The sequence below is a fragment of the Zootoca vivipara genome, chromosome 1 (genome assembly GCF_963506605.1).
Source record: "Zootoca vivipara chromosome 1, rZooViv1.1, whole genome shotgun sequence".
NCBI lineage: Eukaryota > Metazoa > Chordata > Lepidosauria > Squamata > Lacertidae > Zootoca > Zootoca vivipara.
In genome coordinates, this window is record NC_083276.1 from 5,111,473 (window position 1) to 5,130,336 (window position 18,864).

The window sequence follows — 18,864 nt, forward strand, 5'->3', positions numbered from 1 at the left end:
GGGGTGTCGCCCTTTAAGGCCAATTACGGGCGCGACCTCAGATCTTTCCCAGAGAGGGAGAGGGAGGAGGAGGAGGAGGAGGGCCCACAGGCTGAGGATTGGGCAGAGGAACTGGAGACGGTGCACCAGCAGCTCAGAGAACACTTGGAGAGGGCCAAGGAAGCGTACAAAAAGGGGGCAGATCGCCACAGGCGGCAAGGGGAGGTCATCAGGGTGGGGGACAAGGTGTGGTTGTCCTCGGAGGGCCTTCCCACCAGAGGGAGGTGCAAAAAGCTGGCACCCAAAAGGCTGGGCCCCTTCACGGTCACGCAACAGGTAAACCCGGTGGCATACAGGCTGGCACTGCCAGAGGACATGAGGGTGCATCCAGTGTTTCATAGATCGCTGCTGTCGCCGTACAGGGAAAGCAGCAGGCTCCGAGACAGCGAACAAACCCCCGAGGGAGGGGGGGAGAGGGAAGGCAGGGAGCAACTCAATGAGGCCACGGCCATCCTGGATTCAAGGTGGGGGGTGGGGGGACTGGAGTACCTCATGGCATGGGAGGATGCTCCACCGTCCCAGAATGAATGGGTCCCAGCCACTCAGATACAGGAGGAATTCTTGGTGGAAGAATTTCACGCCCTCTTTCCCCACAGACCCAAGCCCTGGCACATGGAAAGGGAGGGGGAGGAGGAGGAGGCACGGGAGAGCAGCTCACCATGGCGCTGGGAAGCGGAGTTTGAGGAACCAGAGGATGAGGTATGGGTGTCACCGAGATCCACCCAGTCAGAGGAAGGAGCAGATTGGCAGAACGTTTTTACCCCCACCAGCTCTGACGCCACGGACTTTTTGGGATTCCCGTCCGCCCAGGCGGAAGGGGGGGGCTCGCAGGACTGGGGGGAGGTATTCACACCAACGGGCTCGGAGAGCACTGAGTTCTTAGGCTTCCAGTCGTCACCGACACATGGGGGGGGCCTGGGGAGGGGTGAAGGAGAGCTTGGGAGGGGGGTGGATGTGAGGGACAGGGGATATCGCGAAGTCCCTCCCCTCCTGAGTTCAAGCCCGTCCCCGAGCAAAGGGGAAAGCAGGGAGAGTTCCGATTCCAGTGGGGAAGCAGGAAGTCGTGTCCGAGGCTCAGGCAAGGTAGAGGAGCCAGGGTCCCAGGTGGGACAGGAAGGGGCAAGCAAGGGGGGAAGACCCATCCCTCCAACTCCAGAATTACGCAGGAAGAGGAGGGGCAAGAGGATGGGTCTGCCAAAGCTTTTGTGTTGGAGAAAGACGCGCCAAAAGCCATTAGGAGGTTCTGAAACCGACTGACAACATCGCTCCGTGTAAATAGCAATGACTTGAGCACTGTAAATACGCAGCACCAATAAAAGAATAAAATGCAGAGCTGCGTAGCGTCGTTACTCTGAAGTAGTCCACTCCGGCCACTGTGACAGCAAGGCTGCGATTCTTCTGAGGACTGCGAGGGAAACGGTAGGCAGAGGGGTGGGGGTGGGGTGGAGAGAGTGTGTGTGTGCGTGTGTACGTCAAGTCTCTGTGTCCCATCGCTGTGTCCGTGGGGCACATGCGCAGTAGCGCGGACACAGGGACACAGGGAATCTGGACGCAGAGACACTTGCACATTATTATATAGGTTACAGGTAGGTAGCCGTGTTGGTCTGGATCGAAGTAAAATAAAAAAATTCCTTCAGTAGCACCTTAAAGACCAACTAAGTTTTTATTTTGGTATGAGCTTTCGTGTGCATGCACACTTCTTCAGATACTTCTTCTTTATATAGGATTAGCCACAACCCAGAGGGTTGTCAGAAGGTGGTGTGGCCTCGCAGGAGACTTTTTGGCTTTTGTCGTTAGCAAAATAACTCCTTCCTTTGCCGGCGATGGTGATTCCACCTGCAGATGGCGATGCAGACTCATTTATGACAGCTCCAACGAAGGACGGCAACACTCACTGCTCCTGCTGCTTCTAGCACCTGGTATTTAGAGGCATTTACTGGCTCCAACAGTGGAGGGAGATTATAGACATTGTGGCTAGCAAACATTGATGGCTTTCTCATCCAGGGGTCAGCAAACTTTTTCAGCAGGGGGCCGGTCCACTGTCCCTCAGACCTTGTGGGGGGCCGGATTATGTTTTGGGGAAAAAAAATGAATGAATTCCTATGCCCCACAAATAACCCAGAGATGCATGTTAAATAAAAGGACACATTCTACTCATGTAAAAACATGCTGATTCCTGGACCGTCCGCAGGCCGGATTTAGAAGGCGATTGCCCCCGGGCCTTAGTTTGGGGACCCGTGTTCTCATCCATGAATTTGTCTAACCCTTTTTTTAAAAAAAAGCTAACTGAGTTGGTGGCCAACACGGGCAGGGAGTTCCAAACTGAATGAGTCCTTTCCTTTGTCGCTCCTGAATCTTCCAACATCCAGCTTCACTGGATGCCCCATGGGGTCCAGGGTTCGGGGTTTTATGTTGCAAATGGGTCATTCAGATCTAATTGTAGGGGGTTGGACTAGAGGACCCTTTGATTCCCCTTCAATGCTATGATTCTGTTACAGGATTTGACAGTACTGACCAGTGGTCTGTCTCGGGGGCCATCTGCACTGTGCATTTAAAGCAGTATCACATCACTTAAAACAGTCCTGGGTTTCCCCCAAAGAATCCTGGGAACTGTAGTTTGCTAAGGGACCCTGGGATAGTCATCTGAGGCCCTTTTTAGTGTGCCTCCTCCTCAAGAGGTACGGAGGGTGGCAACATGAGAACGGGGCTTTATCTGAAGTGGCTCCCTGTTTGTGGAATGCTCTCCCCAGGGAGGTTCACCTGGCACCTTCATTTTACAGGTGAAACTCGGAAAATTAGAATATCGTCGAAAAGTGCATTTATTTCAGTAATGCAACTTAAAAGGTGAAACCAATATATGAGATAGATGCATGGCATGCAAAGCAAGATATGTCAAGCCTTTTTTTGTTGTAATTGTAATTATTTATCGTTAGGCGGGTCAATTATAAATGGAATGTAATTAATGAAATGTAATAGCTGCGATGTTTATTTTTGTATTATTGTAACTATTTGTTTTATTACTTTGGAATTTCCAAAAGAAAGCATTTGTAAAAATTAAAATAAAAAAAAATAATAAGTTGCATTACTGAAATAAATGCACTTTTCGACGATATTCTAATTTTCCGAGTTTCACCTGTATATATTTTAGGCACCAGCCCTTGGGCTGATTAATATTCTACAGCCTTTTATATGTGTCTGCAGGAAGGAGGGGTTTATTATTTTCCTGTTTTGTTTCAATTATCTACTTGGTTTTTATCCTGTTTTTTATTCTGTGAACTGCCCTGGGATGTTACGATGAAGGGCAGTATATAAATTTTCTTCCTCTTCTTTTTCTTGTTAACAACCACAAACATAAGCAACATTTATGCACACCCAGGTCCCGCTTTGTCGTTTTTTGGCGATACGTTGTCTTCCAGGACAAATGCGTGTACAGATGTTGAGTTTTGTATGCAGTCATCCATGGCATGGACTTGGAAAATCTTTTACATCAACCAAGGGGCTGCCATATGTCTGGGAATCGGGCTGTCAAAACGGCTTCCGGGTTGATTTTCGCTGAATTGGCAAAATATCCAGGAAAACACAGACGGAGGGCAATTTTTTAAAAAATGCTTTACAAATAAAAAAAAAAGCCCCAATAATTTTGTCCGGATTTTCACTTTTGGGAATATGACAACCCTATTTAACCTGGAGAAAGAAGAACAGTAGCCAATTCTGCAAGAGCCTAAACAAATTGCTTTGGGACCTCTTTCTGGTGAGATGTGATTCATAAATTTAATAAGCTAATTGCACTATGTTACCCAGGTCTTCCCAAGCAAACCACTGCATGCTAACGGCTGTGCCATCCTTTCGGTTTGCACTCAGTGGAAACTTAAAAGCAGTTTTAACTGGTGAGGGCAGAAAGTTTCTAGTGTTTGAATAAGGGCACGAAGCTTTCGAAATAGCTCCTCACAAGGTCCTCATAACGTCAAAGCTTTTGCAAAAGAGCAAATGGACGGGGTGGGGAGAGAGAGAGAGACGCACAGCCTAGTGGCAAATATGCAGAGCAAGGGGCTGAAACAGCCCACCCAACGAATGAGATCCAGTGACAAATTGACCCTCTTTCTGCCTCCTGTACTGCTGGCCGAATGTACAGTACATCTTTCCAGAGTTACATCATTGTCCTGAAAAACAACAGCTCATCAATAGTTTTACTGATAATAATTAACTTCTTCGTACCAGGGCAGTGCTAGGGTTTGAGAAGCGGAAAGGGGGGCGGGACACACACACACACACACACACACACACACACACACACACACACCTGTCCTTTGCAAGGCTCTATTTTGGACCAAGATTTGTTTTTCTTAATCGTTTCTGCTCTGCAGTTTTTTAGATTCAGCACCCGGGGAAAGCTGGATTCTACACCCAGCATAAATCCCGCAAATTAAACAAACCATCCATGCTGGCTTTGGGAGCCCTCCTGCACAGTTTCCTGGGTAGAATCACAGAATGGTAGAGCTGGAAGGGACCCTAAGGGTCATCTAGTCCAACCCCCTGCATTAAAGGAATCTCAGCGAAAGGATCCCTGACAGATGGCCACCCAACCTCTGCTTAAAAACCTCCAAGGAAGGAGAGCCCACCAGCTCCAAAGGGAGACCGTTCCACTGTCAAACAGCCCTTTACTGTCAGAAAGTTCTTCCTGATGTTGAGTCGGAATCTCCTTGTAACTTGAAGCCATGGGTTCAAGTCCTACCCTCCAAGGTAGGCCCTCCTGCCCTGATGGGGCCACTGGCATAGCCACAGTCACCTTGCTTTCTCCCTTTCGGTGTAAGAGGCTGTCGGAGAGAATTCTCTCACATCTGATGCTAATAATGGCACTGAAAACACATCATTTCCTGCATGTCTCCCACCAGTCAATAAATTGCTAAACAATGCTCACCGGCTTGATTCCTGGCATGATTTGTGACATGACTGATCTTCAGGGCCAGAGTTTAAATCTCACTCCAGCCATTGACTCACTGGGTGGCCTTTGGGAAACGGCTATTCCTCTGACGTCCCCCAAATCTGTAATATGTGGAGCAAAAATTACTGCGTTCCTTGCAGTGGAGTTGCTTTGAGGCTTAACGGGTGATAGCCAATAAGATCATAGATCTAGTTACAGGTAGGTAGCCGTGTTGGTCTGAGTCGAAGCAAAATAAAAAAATTCCTTCAGTAGCACCTTAAAGACCAACTAAGTTTTTATTTTGGTATGAGCTTTCGTGTGCATGCACATTTCTTCAGATACACTTGAAACAGAAGAGCCAGACCCTTATGTATATACAGAGGGGGGGTGGGAATGGGTGATGGGCTGATAGGAGTGGTAAACCTGTTGATGGCTGTTAATGACTGCTGATGACTGCAATTGGTCCTGCGGGGGGGGGGGGGAAGGCAAGGGCTGAGGCGCTAAAGAAAGCTTGATCATGCATAATGAGATAAGAATCCTATGTCTTTGTTCATCCCAGGTGGCTCCATGGTTTTAAGCTTGGTAATGAGTTCCAATTCAGCAACTTCTCTTTCCAGTCTGTTCCTGAAATTTCTCTGTAATAAAACAGCTGCTTTGAGATCTTGTATAGAATGTCCTGGGAGATTGAAGTGTTCTCCTACTGGTTTCTCTGTCTTGTGGTTCCTGATGTCAGATTTATGTCCATTTATCCTTTGGCGTAGGGTTTGGCCTGTTTGTCCAATATAGAGAGCTGAAGGGCTTCCTGGATCAGAGCTTCCTGGATCAGGTCAATGGCCCATGTAGTCCAGCCAGGGGCGTAGGAAGGAGGGGTGCGGATGTCATCCTGAAGGGGGGGTGACGTTCGGCACGGTTCTCCCCTCCTGTGGTTTCCAGTGACTGGGATTCACAAGCATTGCTGCTTCTTATTGTGAAGGCAGAGTATAGCAATCGTGACCGGCAGCCATCGACATCCCTGTCCGCCATTCACTTTTTAATTTTGTTTTGACTACGTCAGACCAACACGGCTACCTACCTGTAACTAGAACTATGGAAGGCACCACATTGAGCCGCATGAAATGGAAGTCCATCAACCTCACCAAGAAACTTGCACAGGTACAAACTGACATCTTCTTTCTGACTACATTCTATACAAGATCTCAAAGTAGCTGTAATATTACAAAATAATTTCAGGAATAGACCGGAAAGAGAAGTTGCTGAATTGCAACTTATTACCAAACTTAAAACCATGGAGAGACCTGGTCTGAATAGAGACATTGGAATCTTATCTCATTATACATGATAAAGCAGGCATCCCCATACTGCGGCCCTCCAGATGTTTTGGCCTACAACTCCCATTATCCCTAGCTAACAGCACCAGTGGTCGGGGAAGATGGGAATTGTAGTCCAAAACATCTGGAGGGCCGAAGTTTGGGGATGCCTGTGATAAAGCTATTTTTAGGCATCTCACCCCTTGCTTTTCCCTGCAAGACCAATTGCAGTCGTTAACAGTCGTCCACAGGTTTACTGCTCCTATCAGCCAATCACCCATTCCCACCACCCTTCTGAGTAATACCCCTCCCCACCCTCTCACTATATATAAGGGTCTGGTGACTTCTGTTTCAGTGTATCTGAAGAAGTGTGCATGCACACGGAAGCTCATATCAAGAACAAACTTAGTTGATCTCTAAGGTGCTACCGGAAGGAATTTTTTAAATTAATTTTTCTGGTCCTCTTTTAAACTGAAGGGCACCATTGCCTCCTCTGATAGCAAATAGCACTTCCTTTCTTCAGTCCTGCAATCTCCCAGCATTCAGCTACATTGGATGGTCCTCTATTCACTTGAAGGGCCTTGGGCTGTGCCTGAAATAATCCATGTATCATTTGACATGCTAAGTTTGGACCAGAGAGACACCTGGGTCAGAGCCAAGCCAGGAAGTAAAATTGGGTCCATCGCTCTTCCATTGCATCCAAGGGATGGGGAAACCTGTACAGTGGTGCCTCGCTAGACGAATTTAATTCGTTCCACGGGTCTTTTCTTATAACGAAAAAATTCGTCTAGCGTGTCCCATAGGAATGCATTGAATTTTTTCTGAATTGTTTTTTGCCCATAGGAACGCATTAATTGAATTTCAATGCATTCCTATGGGAAACTGCTATTTGCTAGACGAAAACGCATTCGTCTAGTGAGGCAACCTCTGCTCGAAAAATCCTTTCGTTAAGCGGAAATTTCGTTAAGCAGGGCGTTCGTTAAGCGAGGCACCACTGTAGATGGTGTTGGGCTACAGCTCCCATCTCCCCCGGGACTGCTGTCATGGATGCTTTAGTTGAGATTCTGGCAATGCAGGAGGTTGGGGCCAGATGACCCTTGGGGGGTCCCTTCCAACTCTTTGATTCTGTGACATCGGGCCATGCTGTCTAGGACTGATGGGAATCACAGTCCTGGCACATCTGGAGAGCCAAATGTTCCTCCTCCTAGCCTTTCCTTGCAAGGTGGGTGTGATGAAGGTAAATATGGGCAAATTGTGGACTCTACGTTTGCTGAAAGGCAAGATGCATGTGTGTGTCAGGAGGTGGGAATGTAAAGTTTTGCTTTTTCCTTCGCTCACGAAACAGCTGCCCAGCTTGCATTCACCTGCTACAAAATCCAGGCTCTTCAGGGAAATAAAGGTCAGCATTTCAGTCAGTTTGTGGACTCAAGAAAGCTGAACAAAGAACAAAAGCAGGGAGGTAGAGGGGAATCTCAAGAGTATTAGATACCTCAGCTAGGCCAAACAGCGGTGTTTGAGTAACCTAATGTTGACACTGCTTTTTTTTATTTTTATACCTCTGTTACTTTGTGCCTTTCTTAAGCATTTGTGTCAGTTCTTCCTGGATGAACAAAAACGAGCCATTTCCTCCCTCTGGGGGGGTGCTTCTTCACTTCAAATGAAATTAAAAAGATGGTCTGGTTTTGAGAAAAGATTCAAACGGAGAGAAAATAACACAATGTACTGGAAGAAGTGTAGGCATTGTGTTGTGGGGGGGGGGGAGAGAAAATGAGCACCCTTTCTGGGGCCGGTTTACATGCACTCAAGACATAAGATCTTGATAAGTCTTCTGGAACGGCAGCAAGTTCTCCTACAAGAGTCATGGAGCTGGGCATAAACATCAGGTCATGTCCTGGCCTAGGCATCAAGTCTCTCCCTTAAGAACGTAAGAGCTTGCTGGATCTGGCCAGTGGCCCATCTAGTCCAGCATCCTATTCTCGGAGGCCACCCAGATGCCCTTGGGAAACCTGCAAGCAGGATCCAAGAACGAGAGCCACTCTCTCCTCCTGTGGTTTCCAGAAGCTGGCATTCAGGAGCGTCGCTGCCTCCAAATGTGGAGACAGAGCAAAGCCATCCTGGCTAGTAGCCATCAATAGCCCTCTCCTCCATGAATTTGTCTAACCCTCTTTTAAGCCACCTAATTGAGCGGCTGTCACCGCCTCCTGTGGCATAGTTCAACCATGCACTGTGTGAACAATCTAGACTGGAAACTGGGAGCGGCCGGTTGAAAGACCTACATGGGCTCCCAGGACGTTTCCGAGCACAATTCAAAGTGTTGGTGCTGACCTTTAAAGCCCTAAACCAGGCTTCCCCAAACTAAGGCCCGGGGGCCGGATGCGGCCCACAAGGCTCTTTTATGCGGCCCCAGCAACCCCTGCTGCCCGCTCTTAACTGCGTGGCACGGCACAGCTGCCCACTTCCGGGCCACCAGAGCGTTGGAAATAGCTTGTGCGCATGCGCAAGCGTCATTTCCAGCGCACTTCTGGGCCAGAGGACGCCCATGCACATGTGCACAAGCTATTTCCGGTGACCTGGAAGTGCGCCGGAAATTGTGTGTGTGCACACATATGGGCGTGTGACCCCACACGCTCCGGCCCACAGCGCAATTGGCGCTGGCAGCACTGGCCCTCAGCGGCGGAGATTTGGGGACCCCCTGCCCTAAACGGCCTCGGTCCTGTATACCTGAAGGAGCGTCTCCACCCCCATCGCTCTGGCCGGACACTGAGGTCCAGCGCCGAGGGCCTTCTGGCGGTTCCCTCACTGCAAGAAGCAAAGATACAGGGAACCAGGCAGAGGGCCTTCTCAGTGGTGGCACCCGCCCTGTGGAACGCCCTCCCACCAGATGTCAAAGGAAAAAACAACTACCAGACTTTTAGAAGACATCTGAAGGCAGCCCTGTTTAGGGAAGCTTTTAATATCTGAAGGACTATTGTATTTTAATATTTTGTTGAAAGCTGACCAGAGTGGCTGGGCGAGGTATAAATGGCCAGATGGGCGAGGTATAAATTATTATTATTATCATTAATTTTTATTTTTTATTATATTTATTATTAAATCTGTCCTGAAACTTCCAACATTCAGCTTCCTGGGATGCCCGCCAGTGATATCAGGAAAAAAGCTTTACTCTAGCCACTTCCTCTTTGCCAGGCAATTCTATCGACTCAGGGCTGGCTCTGAGGCAAGGCTGGGTAGTGCAATGCGCTAGGGCGCTGCGCTGGGAAACGGGGGGGGGGGCGCCGGAGGGATCTCCGCACCACGGCACCAGATACGCTTAGGACAGCCCTGTATCGACTCCTCACATGCTGCCTCTTCCGGGCCTTTTACAACTTTTGAGTTGCGCCATCCCCTTTCGTGAACCTTCTCCAAGTCCGGCGCACCCACTTTATCTCACACCTGGAGGCTGCCGCACTACTTTCTACCCCAAAGATCAGAGCTGACTTTTCTTGCTGGTGACACACTTTTCAAATCTGCATCATGAGGAACGGCTTAGGGAGCTGGGTATGTTTAGCCTGGAGAAGAGAAGGTTAAGGGGTGATATGATAGCCATGTTCAAATATATGAAAGGATGTCATATAGAGGAGGGAGAAAGGTTGTTTTCTGCTGCTCCAGAGAAGCGGACACGGAGCAATGGATTCAAACTACAAGAAAGAAGATTCCACCTAAACATTAGGAAGAACTTCCTGGCAGTAAGAGCTGTTCGGCAGTGGAATTTGCTGCCAAGGAGTGTGGTGGAGTCTCCTTCTTTGGAGGTCTTTAAGCAGAGGCTTGACAGGCGTATGTCAAGAATGCTTTGATGGCGTTTCCTGCTTGGCAGGGGGTTGGACTGGATGGCCCTTGTGGTCTCTTCCAACTCTAGGATTCTATGATTTCGCAAGACAGTCATTCAGTTTCACAAGCAAACCAGAGGTTAAACCGACCCCTTTCCAGCCCCGGGAGCAGCGCGGGGAGCGTTCGCACGACACACCGACACTCTGCAACCGACACACTAACATGTCGCAACACACAGTTTGGAAAGCTCTGCCATAGATACACATGGTAGCGGCAACACCCTGCCCCATGTCTCCCAAAAGCACAGCAGGTACAGCTCGCAGGTATGCATGCGATTCTCAGGCTGTTTAACCCCTGGGTGCGACATTGCAGGCTGGCAGTCCTGAACTCACAAATCACACAGCGGAGAGTCTCCAAAAAAAATGACCAAGGCTGTATTTATCTTTTAATATTTTTGAATGGAAGAGAGTTTGACAGAAGGGGAACATGACGACGGACAGTGCATGGCTTACGTTTATTTATGTACAGACTGGGCACGGAAAACGTTGACTAAGGGTCACTTTCCCCCCGCAAAAGAAGAGGCACAAGCAAGCCTTACTCACCCGGGGATCATCCAGCCGTTTGGGGACTGTGACTCCCATCCGCCCCGGACTGTAGTCCCAAACACCTAGATGAGGCCAAGGGGAGCAAAGCTTCCCATAAATAACAAATTCACCAAGCTGTAAGTTCAACAAATTCTAAGGCCACAAAGGGTGCAAGCTGCTTGGAACTTCTTGGAAGAACTTCCTGACAGTAAGAGCTGTTCGGCAGTGGAGTTTGCTACCAAGAAGTGTGGTGGAGTCTCCTTCTTTGGAGGTCTTTAAGCAGAGGCTTGACAGCCATATGTCAAGAATGCTTTGGTGGTGTTTCCTGCTTGGCAGGGGGTTGGACTGGATGGCCCTCGTGGTCTCTTCCAACTCTATGATTCTATGATTCTTTTTGCTCGTGGTACGGGGAAGAGAAGGAATAAATCGCTCCCTTGAACCAGCTCTCCTTTATAGAGACAGCAGAGAAGTTTTCCAAAAGTCCAGTTAAGAGGTATATTGGAAGGACTCTGTGGCGAAACAAAAAAGCAGAGTTTGGACAGGAATGATGCCGGCTCCGTCCCCAAGGGAAAAACGAAGCAGCTCTGCTCCAGCCTCTTCCTCCGTTGCACAAGGATGAGGGTCACCGCCTTCTGCATCCCAGGGCTTCCCAGATGTTGTTGGACCACCAACGCCCATCGCCCCTGACCACTGGGCATACTGGCTGGCACTGACGGGATTTTCAAGGCCAAGAGCAGGTTGGAAAAGTCTGGATTGCCATTTTGAAAGTGAGCGTCTGTGAAAAATCCAGATGGGCCTTCCGCTCTCTCCCCTCCCCTCTAACAGTAGAGGGCAGAGAAAAGCCATCATGGCTATAATAATAATAATTTATTATTTATACCCTGCCCATCTGGCTGGGTTTCCCCAGACACTCTGGGCGGCTTCCAACAGAAAATGAAATAAAATAATCTATTAAACATTAAAAGCCTCCCTAATCAGGGCTGCCTTCAGATGTCTTCTAAAAATCTGGTAGCTGTTTTTCTCTTTGACATCTGATGGGAGGGCGTTCCACAGGGCCGGCGCCACCACCGAGAAGGCCCTCTGCCTGGTTCCCTGCAACTTGGCTTCCCGCAATGAGCGAACCGCCAGAAGACCCTCGGTACTGGACCTCAGTGTCCGGGCAGAATGATGGGGGTGGAGACGCTCCTTCAGGTATACTGGACCGAGGCCATTTAGGGCTTTAAAGGTCAGCACCAACACTTTGAACTGTGCTCGGAAACGTACTGGGAGCCAATGTAGATCTTTCAAGACCAGTGTTATGTGGTCTCGGCAGCCGCTTCCAGTCACCAGTCTAGCTGCCGCATTCTGGATTAGTTGTAGTTTCCGGGTCACCTTCAAAGGTAGCCCCACGTAGAGCGCATTGCAGTAGTCCAAGTGGGAGATAACTAGAGCATGCACCACTCTGGCTAGACAGTCTGCAGGCAGGTAGGGTCTCAGCCTGCGTACCAGATGGAGCTGATAGACAGCTGCCCTGGACACAGAATTGACCTGCGCCTCCATGGACAGCTGTGAGTCCAGAATGACTCCCAGGCTGTGCACCTGGTCCTTCAGGGGCACAGTTACCCCATTCAGGACCAGGGAGTCCTCCACTCCTGCCCGCCTCCTGTCCCCCACAAACAGTCCTTCTGTCTTGTCAGGATTCAACCTCAATCTGTTAGCCGCCATCCATCCTCCAACCGCCTCCAGGCACTCACACAGGACCTTCACCACCTTCACTGCTTCTGATTTGAAAGAGAGGTAGAGCTGGGTATCCTCCACGAATTTGTCTAATCCTTTTCCAAACCATCCACGCTGGTGGTCATCCTGTGGCAGTGAGTTCCATGGCTAACTTCCGCCTCCCTCGCTTTTTCAGTTTAGTCCCAAATGTTGCAACCTTTCCTCGGAAGGGAGTCGCTCCTGGTTATTTCCCTTTCCTGAAAGCTTTCTGACAACGGCCATCATCCCTGGGACCTTTGGCCAAGCTGGTTGGGGCAGGTGAGAATTGGAGTCCAACAACTTCTAGAGGCCCAGGTGTCCCCAGTTTACTGACTTACCGATCCAAGCTCTGGCAAATGATAGATTTCCCCATGTTTTGAGTAAGTGGGTCAGACACAGGCTGGGGAGGGGGGAGCTTAAGAGCCTGCTCAACACTTGCTTCCAGTTACTGCACCACCTTTTCTTAATTAAAGAGGTTTACAAAACATCCCTTCAATAAATTTTCTGTGTAGACTGCAGCAAACTACTTCTGACGATGGTGGCATTTTGGTTACCTAAGAGGAAGGGGACGGGACTCTTCGACGCACACAGAAAAACATCCCCATGAAAGGACAGTGGCTGGCCATGTGTTGGGAACCAGGGAGTTTTCAGTCTGGGGAGAAGGGCTTCATAGGATCACAGAATTATTGCAAGGTACCCCAGGGGTCATCTAGTCCAACCCCCGGCAATGCAGGGATCACAGCTGGCATGCGGCCCCCTGGACGGTTGGCCCTGTGAAGGAATGTGGCCCTTGGGTTCCCTGCCTCTGCTCCACCCCTTGAAGGAAGGATGCATTTTGGGAGTTATTTGGAAAAGAAGGGGTTTCGCTTTCCCTCGTTCTGCAGGAGCATTTCCTTAAAAGCGCTTTAAACGATCTCAAGAAGCAGAACAAATTTGGTAAAATCCCACTCGAACCACCCACCAAAATCAACAGACAGCGCTGTGAGAGGGGCCTGCCCAGAATTTCGACTGAGAAAACATTTTTCAAGACTATTTGGAACCGCCCAGATGGGGGTCAGCTTGCCTTGAGCGAATGAAAGGTCACAATGGACTTACCATGAAGAATCTTTTACAGAACCAATAATAAGAAAAAACAAGGGAATTTAAGTGGACAGTTACTTTAAGGAAAGAGAGAGAGATAGGAGGGAACAAAGCAGCAAAATAACCAACAGCAGACAAGACAATCCGGAGGAAGATGGCACAGTTTTAGCTGCGGATGAGCGTCAAAAACTCTTCCCGGGTTTTTGGGTCTTCCCGGAATACTCCGAGCATCGTGCTGGTTACAGTCTTACTGTTCATTTTCTGAACCCCTCGCATCACCATGCACATGTGCCTGTGGGGAAAAGGAAGAGGGAGGAGATGCCGTCAGGCAAGAAGCAGCATGGCGAAATGGTTAGAGTGCCGGACTAGGACCCCTAGTGCGGGGTCAAACCCTTGTGCGGCCATGAAGCTCACTGGGAGACCTTGGAATCAGTCACATCCCCAGCAAAAACAAACAAACCACCAACTAATTAAATGTTTCAGAGATAAGAGCATGAGAAGAGCTTGCGGGATCAGGCCAATGGCCCATCTTGGTCCAGCAGCCTGTTCTCACATCAGCCAACCAGATATCTGCCTGTGGGGAAAGGCCTGTCAGGGCAGTCTTACCCGTAGGTGCTAGGGGTGCGGGGCACCCGGGTGCCAGGCTCTCAGGGGCGCCAGGCCAAGAGTCCAGGGCCTGAGAGTTGAGTCTGGGGAAGAACCCGCCCATCGGTTGGAGTGCCGCGGCAGGCTCTTCTGCTGCAGGCAGCTCTGTGCCGCGAGTTCGGGGGCGACCGAGCCAGCGAGACGCTGAGGAGGCCGGCCGACTTTGCCCTCCTGAGCGCCTGGGACTGGGCAACCGGGGGGGTGGCGCGCTGGGTAGATCTTTGCACCCCAGTGCCACATATGCTTAAGGCAGCCCTGACCCTTGTGCAGGATCCGAGCAGGAGAGCAACTCTCCCCTTCTGAGGTCTCCAGCTGTGAAGGCAAAGCATAGACATTGTGCCTAGTAGCCATTGATACGCCTCTCCTCTATAACAGTTGCTAATCCTCTTTTAAAGCCACCATATAGATCAGAGTTTTCCCACCTTTTTGACTCCGCAGCTCCCTTGACCAACTGCATTCTTTCTGCAGCTTCCCTTTCCCCCTTTCCTCTTTTTGAGAAAGTAATAATCATGCATAAATAAGAATAAAAATGTGCACCCCACCACCGAGACCATTCCATTGTGACTATCCAACCTCCCAAAATTTCAACACCTCTTGCAATGGTTTGACCCATTTCCGTTTTAACAGTACAAATTCTACAAACACCCTCCCTATCTCCTCAAAATCATTTCTCCTGCATACAGTGGTACCTCTACTAACGAATTTAATGCGTTTTGAACACACATTCGTAAGTCGGAAAAAAATGTAAGTCAAATCCCATAGGATTGCATTGGGAGAAAAATTCGTAAGTAGAAGCAACCCTATCTAAAAATTCGTAAGTAGAAAAAATCCTATCTAAACCGCATCCAAGATGGCGGATGGATTTCCATTCGTAAGTAGAAACATTCGTAAGTAGAGTTATTTGTAAGTAGAGGTACCACTGTATTGCCCGTCTTACCTTAATGGCACATGTTAATTTATCGTTAATAGTTATATCCCACACCTCTTTATACCATTCTTAAATTTCATATTCTGCTTGGCCCTTCCACTTCTTAGCTATCATAATTCGTGCAGCTGTCAATAAATTTGTGATCAAGTCCTTCCTAACCTGCGAACCTTCCACCCCGTCGTAAACTGATAGGTAATAATGCTACCCCTGGGCCTTACCCTCTTTTAAAGGCAAGAAGGTTGGTGGACATTGACTGGGGACAATATTTTCTCATTTTAAAAAAAGTCTGCCATAGAAACACAAAAATCTGCCTTATTCTGAGTCGGACCACTGGTCCATCTACCTCAATACTGTCTGCACTGACTGGCAGCAGCTCTCGGGGTGGGTGGGTGTTTCAGTCAGGAGTCTCCCCCCCGGCTGCACCTGGGGATGGTTTTGGGATTGAACCTGGAACCTTCTGCATGCAAATCAGATGCTAAACCACTGAGCAATGCCCCTCCCACCCATCCCACTTAACCACTGGCCGTCCAGGAGAGAAGGAGCCCTCTCCCCTCTTGGGAAACTCAGCAGAGCTCTGCGCATGCTTACGTCGCTTCAACCACCACCCCAACACCCGCGGGCTGCAAGGCTTCCGTGATGGCGATGGCAATCTGTTTCGTAAGGCGCTCCTGAACTGCAGCGAGGAAAGAAAACAGGGCGGGGGGGGGGAGAGAGATCTGTAACTCTTACAGGACATCTCTGCAAGTCACATCCATTAGGAAAGGGTTGTTTGGGAGCGCAGCAATGCTTCAAAGCACTAGGTGGTAGAGATTACATTTCAAAATATTTATTTAAAGGTAAAGGGCCCCTTGACCATCAGGTCCAGTCGTGTCCGACTGGGGTTGCGGCGCTCATCTCGCTCTATATGCCGAGGGAGCCGGCGTTTGTCCGCAGACAGCTTCCGGGTCATGTGGCCAGCATGACAAAGCTGCTTCTGGCAAACCAGAGCAGCGCATGGAAACGCCATGTACCTTCCCGCTATAGCGGTCCCTATTTATCTACTTGCATTTTGATGTGCTTTCGAACTGCTAGGTGGGCAGGAGCTGGGACCAAGCAACGGGAGCTCACCCCGTCACAGGGATTCGAACCGCCGACCTTCTGATCAGCAAGCCCTAGACTCTGTGGATTAACCCACAGCGCCACCTGGGTCCCTGGGTTGTTTATTTAAACAACCTTAAATCAATGACTTCCCTTCTTCTCTTTCATGAACCAAACCATTCAGTAATCCATTGTTACAACCATCAGAACTTACTTTCAGTGTTGAATTTATCTCAATGCTACCAGTGTTTTTCAATGAACACAATTTTCACCCGTATACTCAGTAAACATTTTCCAAGTCTCCTTTAAACGTACATTCTTTAAACATACATTATTCTATACTGTATGTTAAATCTGCAAGCTGCGCATATTCCATCAGATTAAGTCGCCATTCTTCTTTGGTTGGGACCTCGCTCCTTTTCCATTTGGGGGCTAACAAAACACAGGCCACCATAGTAGCATATATAAATAGTCTTTTTTGACACCTAGGAATTTCACTCTGAATTATCCCCAACAAAAAGGACTCTGGTTGTTTGGACAGGTGCTTCTAAACATTGTTTCCCCAGTTCATTATATATCGTTTCCCAATACTCTTTTACCCTTTTACAAGTCCGCCACGTATGATAAAAAACATACCCTCAACCTTTGTTACATCTCCAGCATTTATCTGATTCGGACTTACACATTTTAGCAAGTCTGCTCGGAGTTAAATACCACCTGTAGATCATTTTCATGTAGTTAGAGCACAGTCGTATTTAGAGTTCTCTTCGGAGGTTGGGGGGGGGATGACAAAGCAATGTTTTGTATTTGTTGTATAGTATGAGGCATTTCCAATCCTCCAATGGCAGGGCTGTGCGATGACACAGTTTCATTTTTATTATAGAGAGAGATATCATTAGGTAGAGCCCAAAGGATTACTCACCTTGTAATCTTCTGCTGTAGATTTCAACAATCCTTTTTAAAAAAGGGGGGGGGAGAGAAGGCAGCGTTCTGTTACAACGGCACTTTCAAATTGTAGATTTGAAAGCAGATGTCAAACGTACGAACACAAAAAAGCAAGTTTTGGGCATTGACGGAATAGAAATTAATTGATAACAATAAAAACAAACGGGACGCCCTCCCCAAAACACACTTTATCACTGTTTTTTGTATCCCCCCCCCCAATCATCAATCACACAAATTTCCTGTTATGGTCCCACCTGTAAACTATCCCAAGAAATCAAGATAGTAGACCAGAACAGGTGAATTTCCAGGACTGAGAAACTCCCTCCCATGCTAATCTCTTTCAAGGCACCTTAGGAGAATTATGTGCACACTTTTGGTCGCTCCCATCAAAATGAGCAGGACTTCAAACATTCTTAGCTTGGGTTGGGTAGAGACAGACCCACCAACCTGGATCATGCAAAGGGATTGCAAAGTGTCTGGAGCTCGGAGGTGGGCAGGGGCAGAGCATACTAACTGGCAGGGTCAAAAAGTTACTGGAGCAGTCTCTTCTGACCTGCTTGTCAATCCAGACATACGTGTCTCCCGAGACACCTTTTAGCTTCCAGTTCTCAAAACAGCGTATTTAGACGGGGGTCCCACCTGACCAATCAGTTTTGGAGGGGGGAGCAGAAGGTTCTGCTTTCAACTCCAGGCTGAATCCTTCTTGTACCACCTGGGTGCAACCTGGGTCTAGTTGCTCGGTGTTGAGAAACAGCACAAACAGAGAGACAGAGATCACCCCGATGCAGTTTTCCCTGCCAGAAAAGATCTGTCCCAGGCACTTCAATGAGAATGCCAGGCAAAGCATTTAGGGAACTGTGCATTGATCCAATTACAGCTCCAAAATTTAATCTGCATGAAAATGCAGTTTTTTAAAAAAAGTGATTGTTTACTGTTCCAGGGTCATGCCCCCAAGTATACTAACCCGACACATTAGTCCGAGAAATCCTATTAGGAGAGATTATTCTTCTCCTGTTGACAAACCTGATTTGGAGCCAACAAGCAGCTTTAAATAAAATAGGACAAAGAGAAGGTGTGGCTTTTTGTGTGCAAAGTTACCTGAAGCAAAAGCCAGCTTTGGATAATCAGTTGCAGCACTTACAAATGAAGTAGCAAAACAAAATCATGGACTTCTCAAATTTGCTGCGTCCCCAAATCAGCCCCCAATGCTCCAAGGTCAGCAGGCTGCAATCTTGGAAACCTCCATAGCTACTGACTGCAAGAATACTAGCTTCACTGTATTGTTGCAGGTTCCTGTTTCTGTGAGGCTGAGATTCCTGTATTGCAGGGGGTTGGACTAGATGACCCTCAGGACCCCTTCCAACTCTACAATTCTATGAACACTGCTGAACTGACCCAACCACTTCCTTTGTTAAGGCAATGGCCTTAGCTGGCCAGTTAAGGACTTCCATTTACATATCCAAAGAGGTTGCTTTGTTGCCATGGAGACAAATGGGTGAGACTTTTCCCACCTCACCTGGCAGAGATTAAGAAAAATAGGCAGAAGAGGACAGCTGTGTGTGAGGGGAAATGGGGAGGGATGCTGGAAGCTGGAACAACAGAGATGTACTGTATCTTGATCTGTGCTGAACTCAAACTGTGCCTTGAGGCTCCCCTGGAAACCTAATGGGGAGGCAAGATGGAGCAAGCTTGTTTTCTCCTGTTCTGGAGGGTAGGACTCGAACCCATGGCTTCAAGTTACAAGAAAGAAGATTCCAACTAAAGATTCGGAAAAACTTTCTGGCAGTAAGAGCAGTT

General features: G+C 48.5%; 1 protein-coding gene across 1 annotated transcript in view; it reads right to left on the reverse strand.

Annotated features, from left to right (window-relative positions):
• Positions 1-3,021: 3,021 nt before the first annotated feature.
• Positions 3,022-18,864, reverse strand: part of GCH1 (GTP cyclohydrolase 1) — a 42,737-nt gene continuing 26,894 nt past the window's right edge. The window contains exons 4-6 of the mRNA XM_060270910.1: positions 17,045-17,076; positions 15,634-15,718; positions 3,022-13,764 (exon numbers count right to left, since the gene is read on the reverse strand). Coding sequence (XP_060126893.1) covers positions 13,638-13,764; positions 15,634-15,718; positions 17,045-17,076 — 244 coding nt within the window. The 3' untranslated portion in view covers positions 3,022-13,637. The remainder of the gene's footprint in view (positions 13,765-15,633; positions 15,719-17,044; positions 17,077-18,864) is intronic.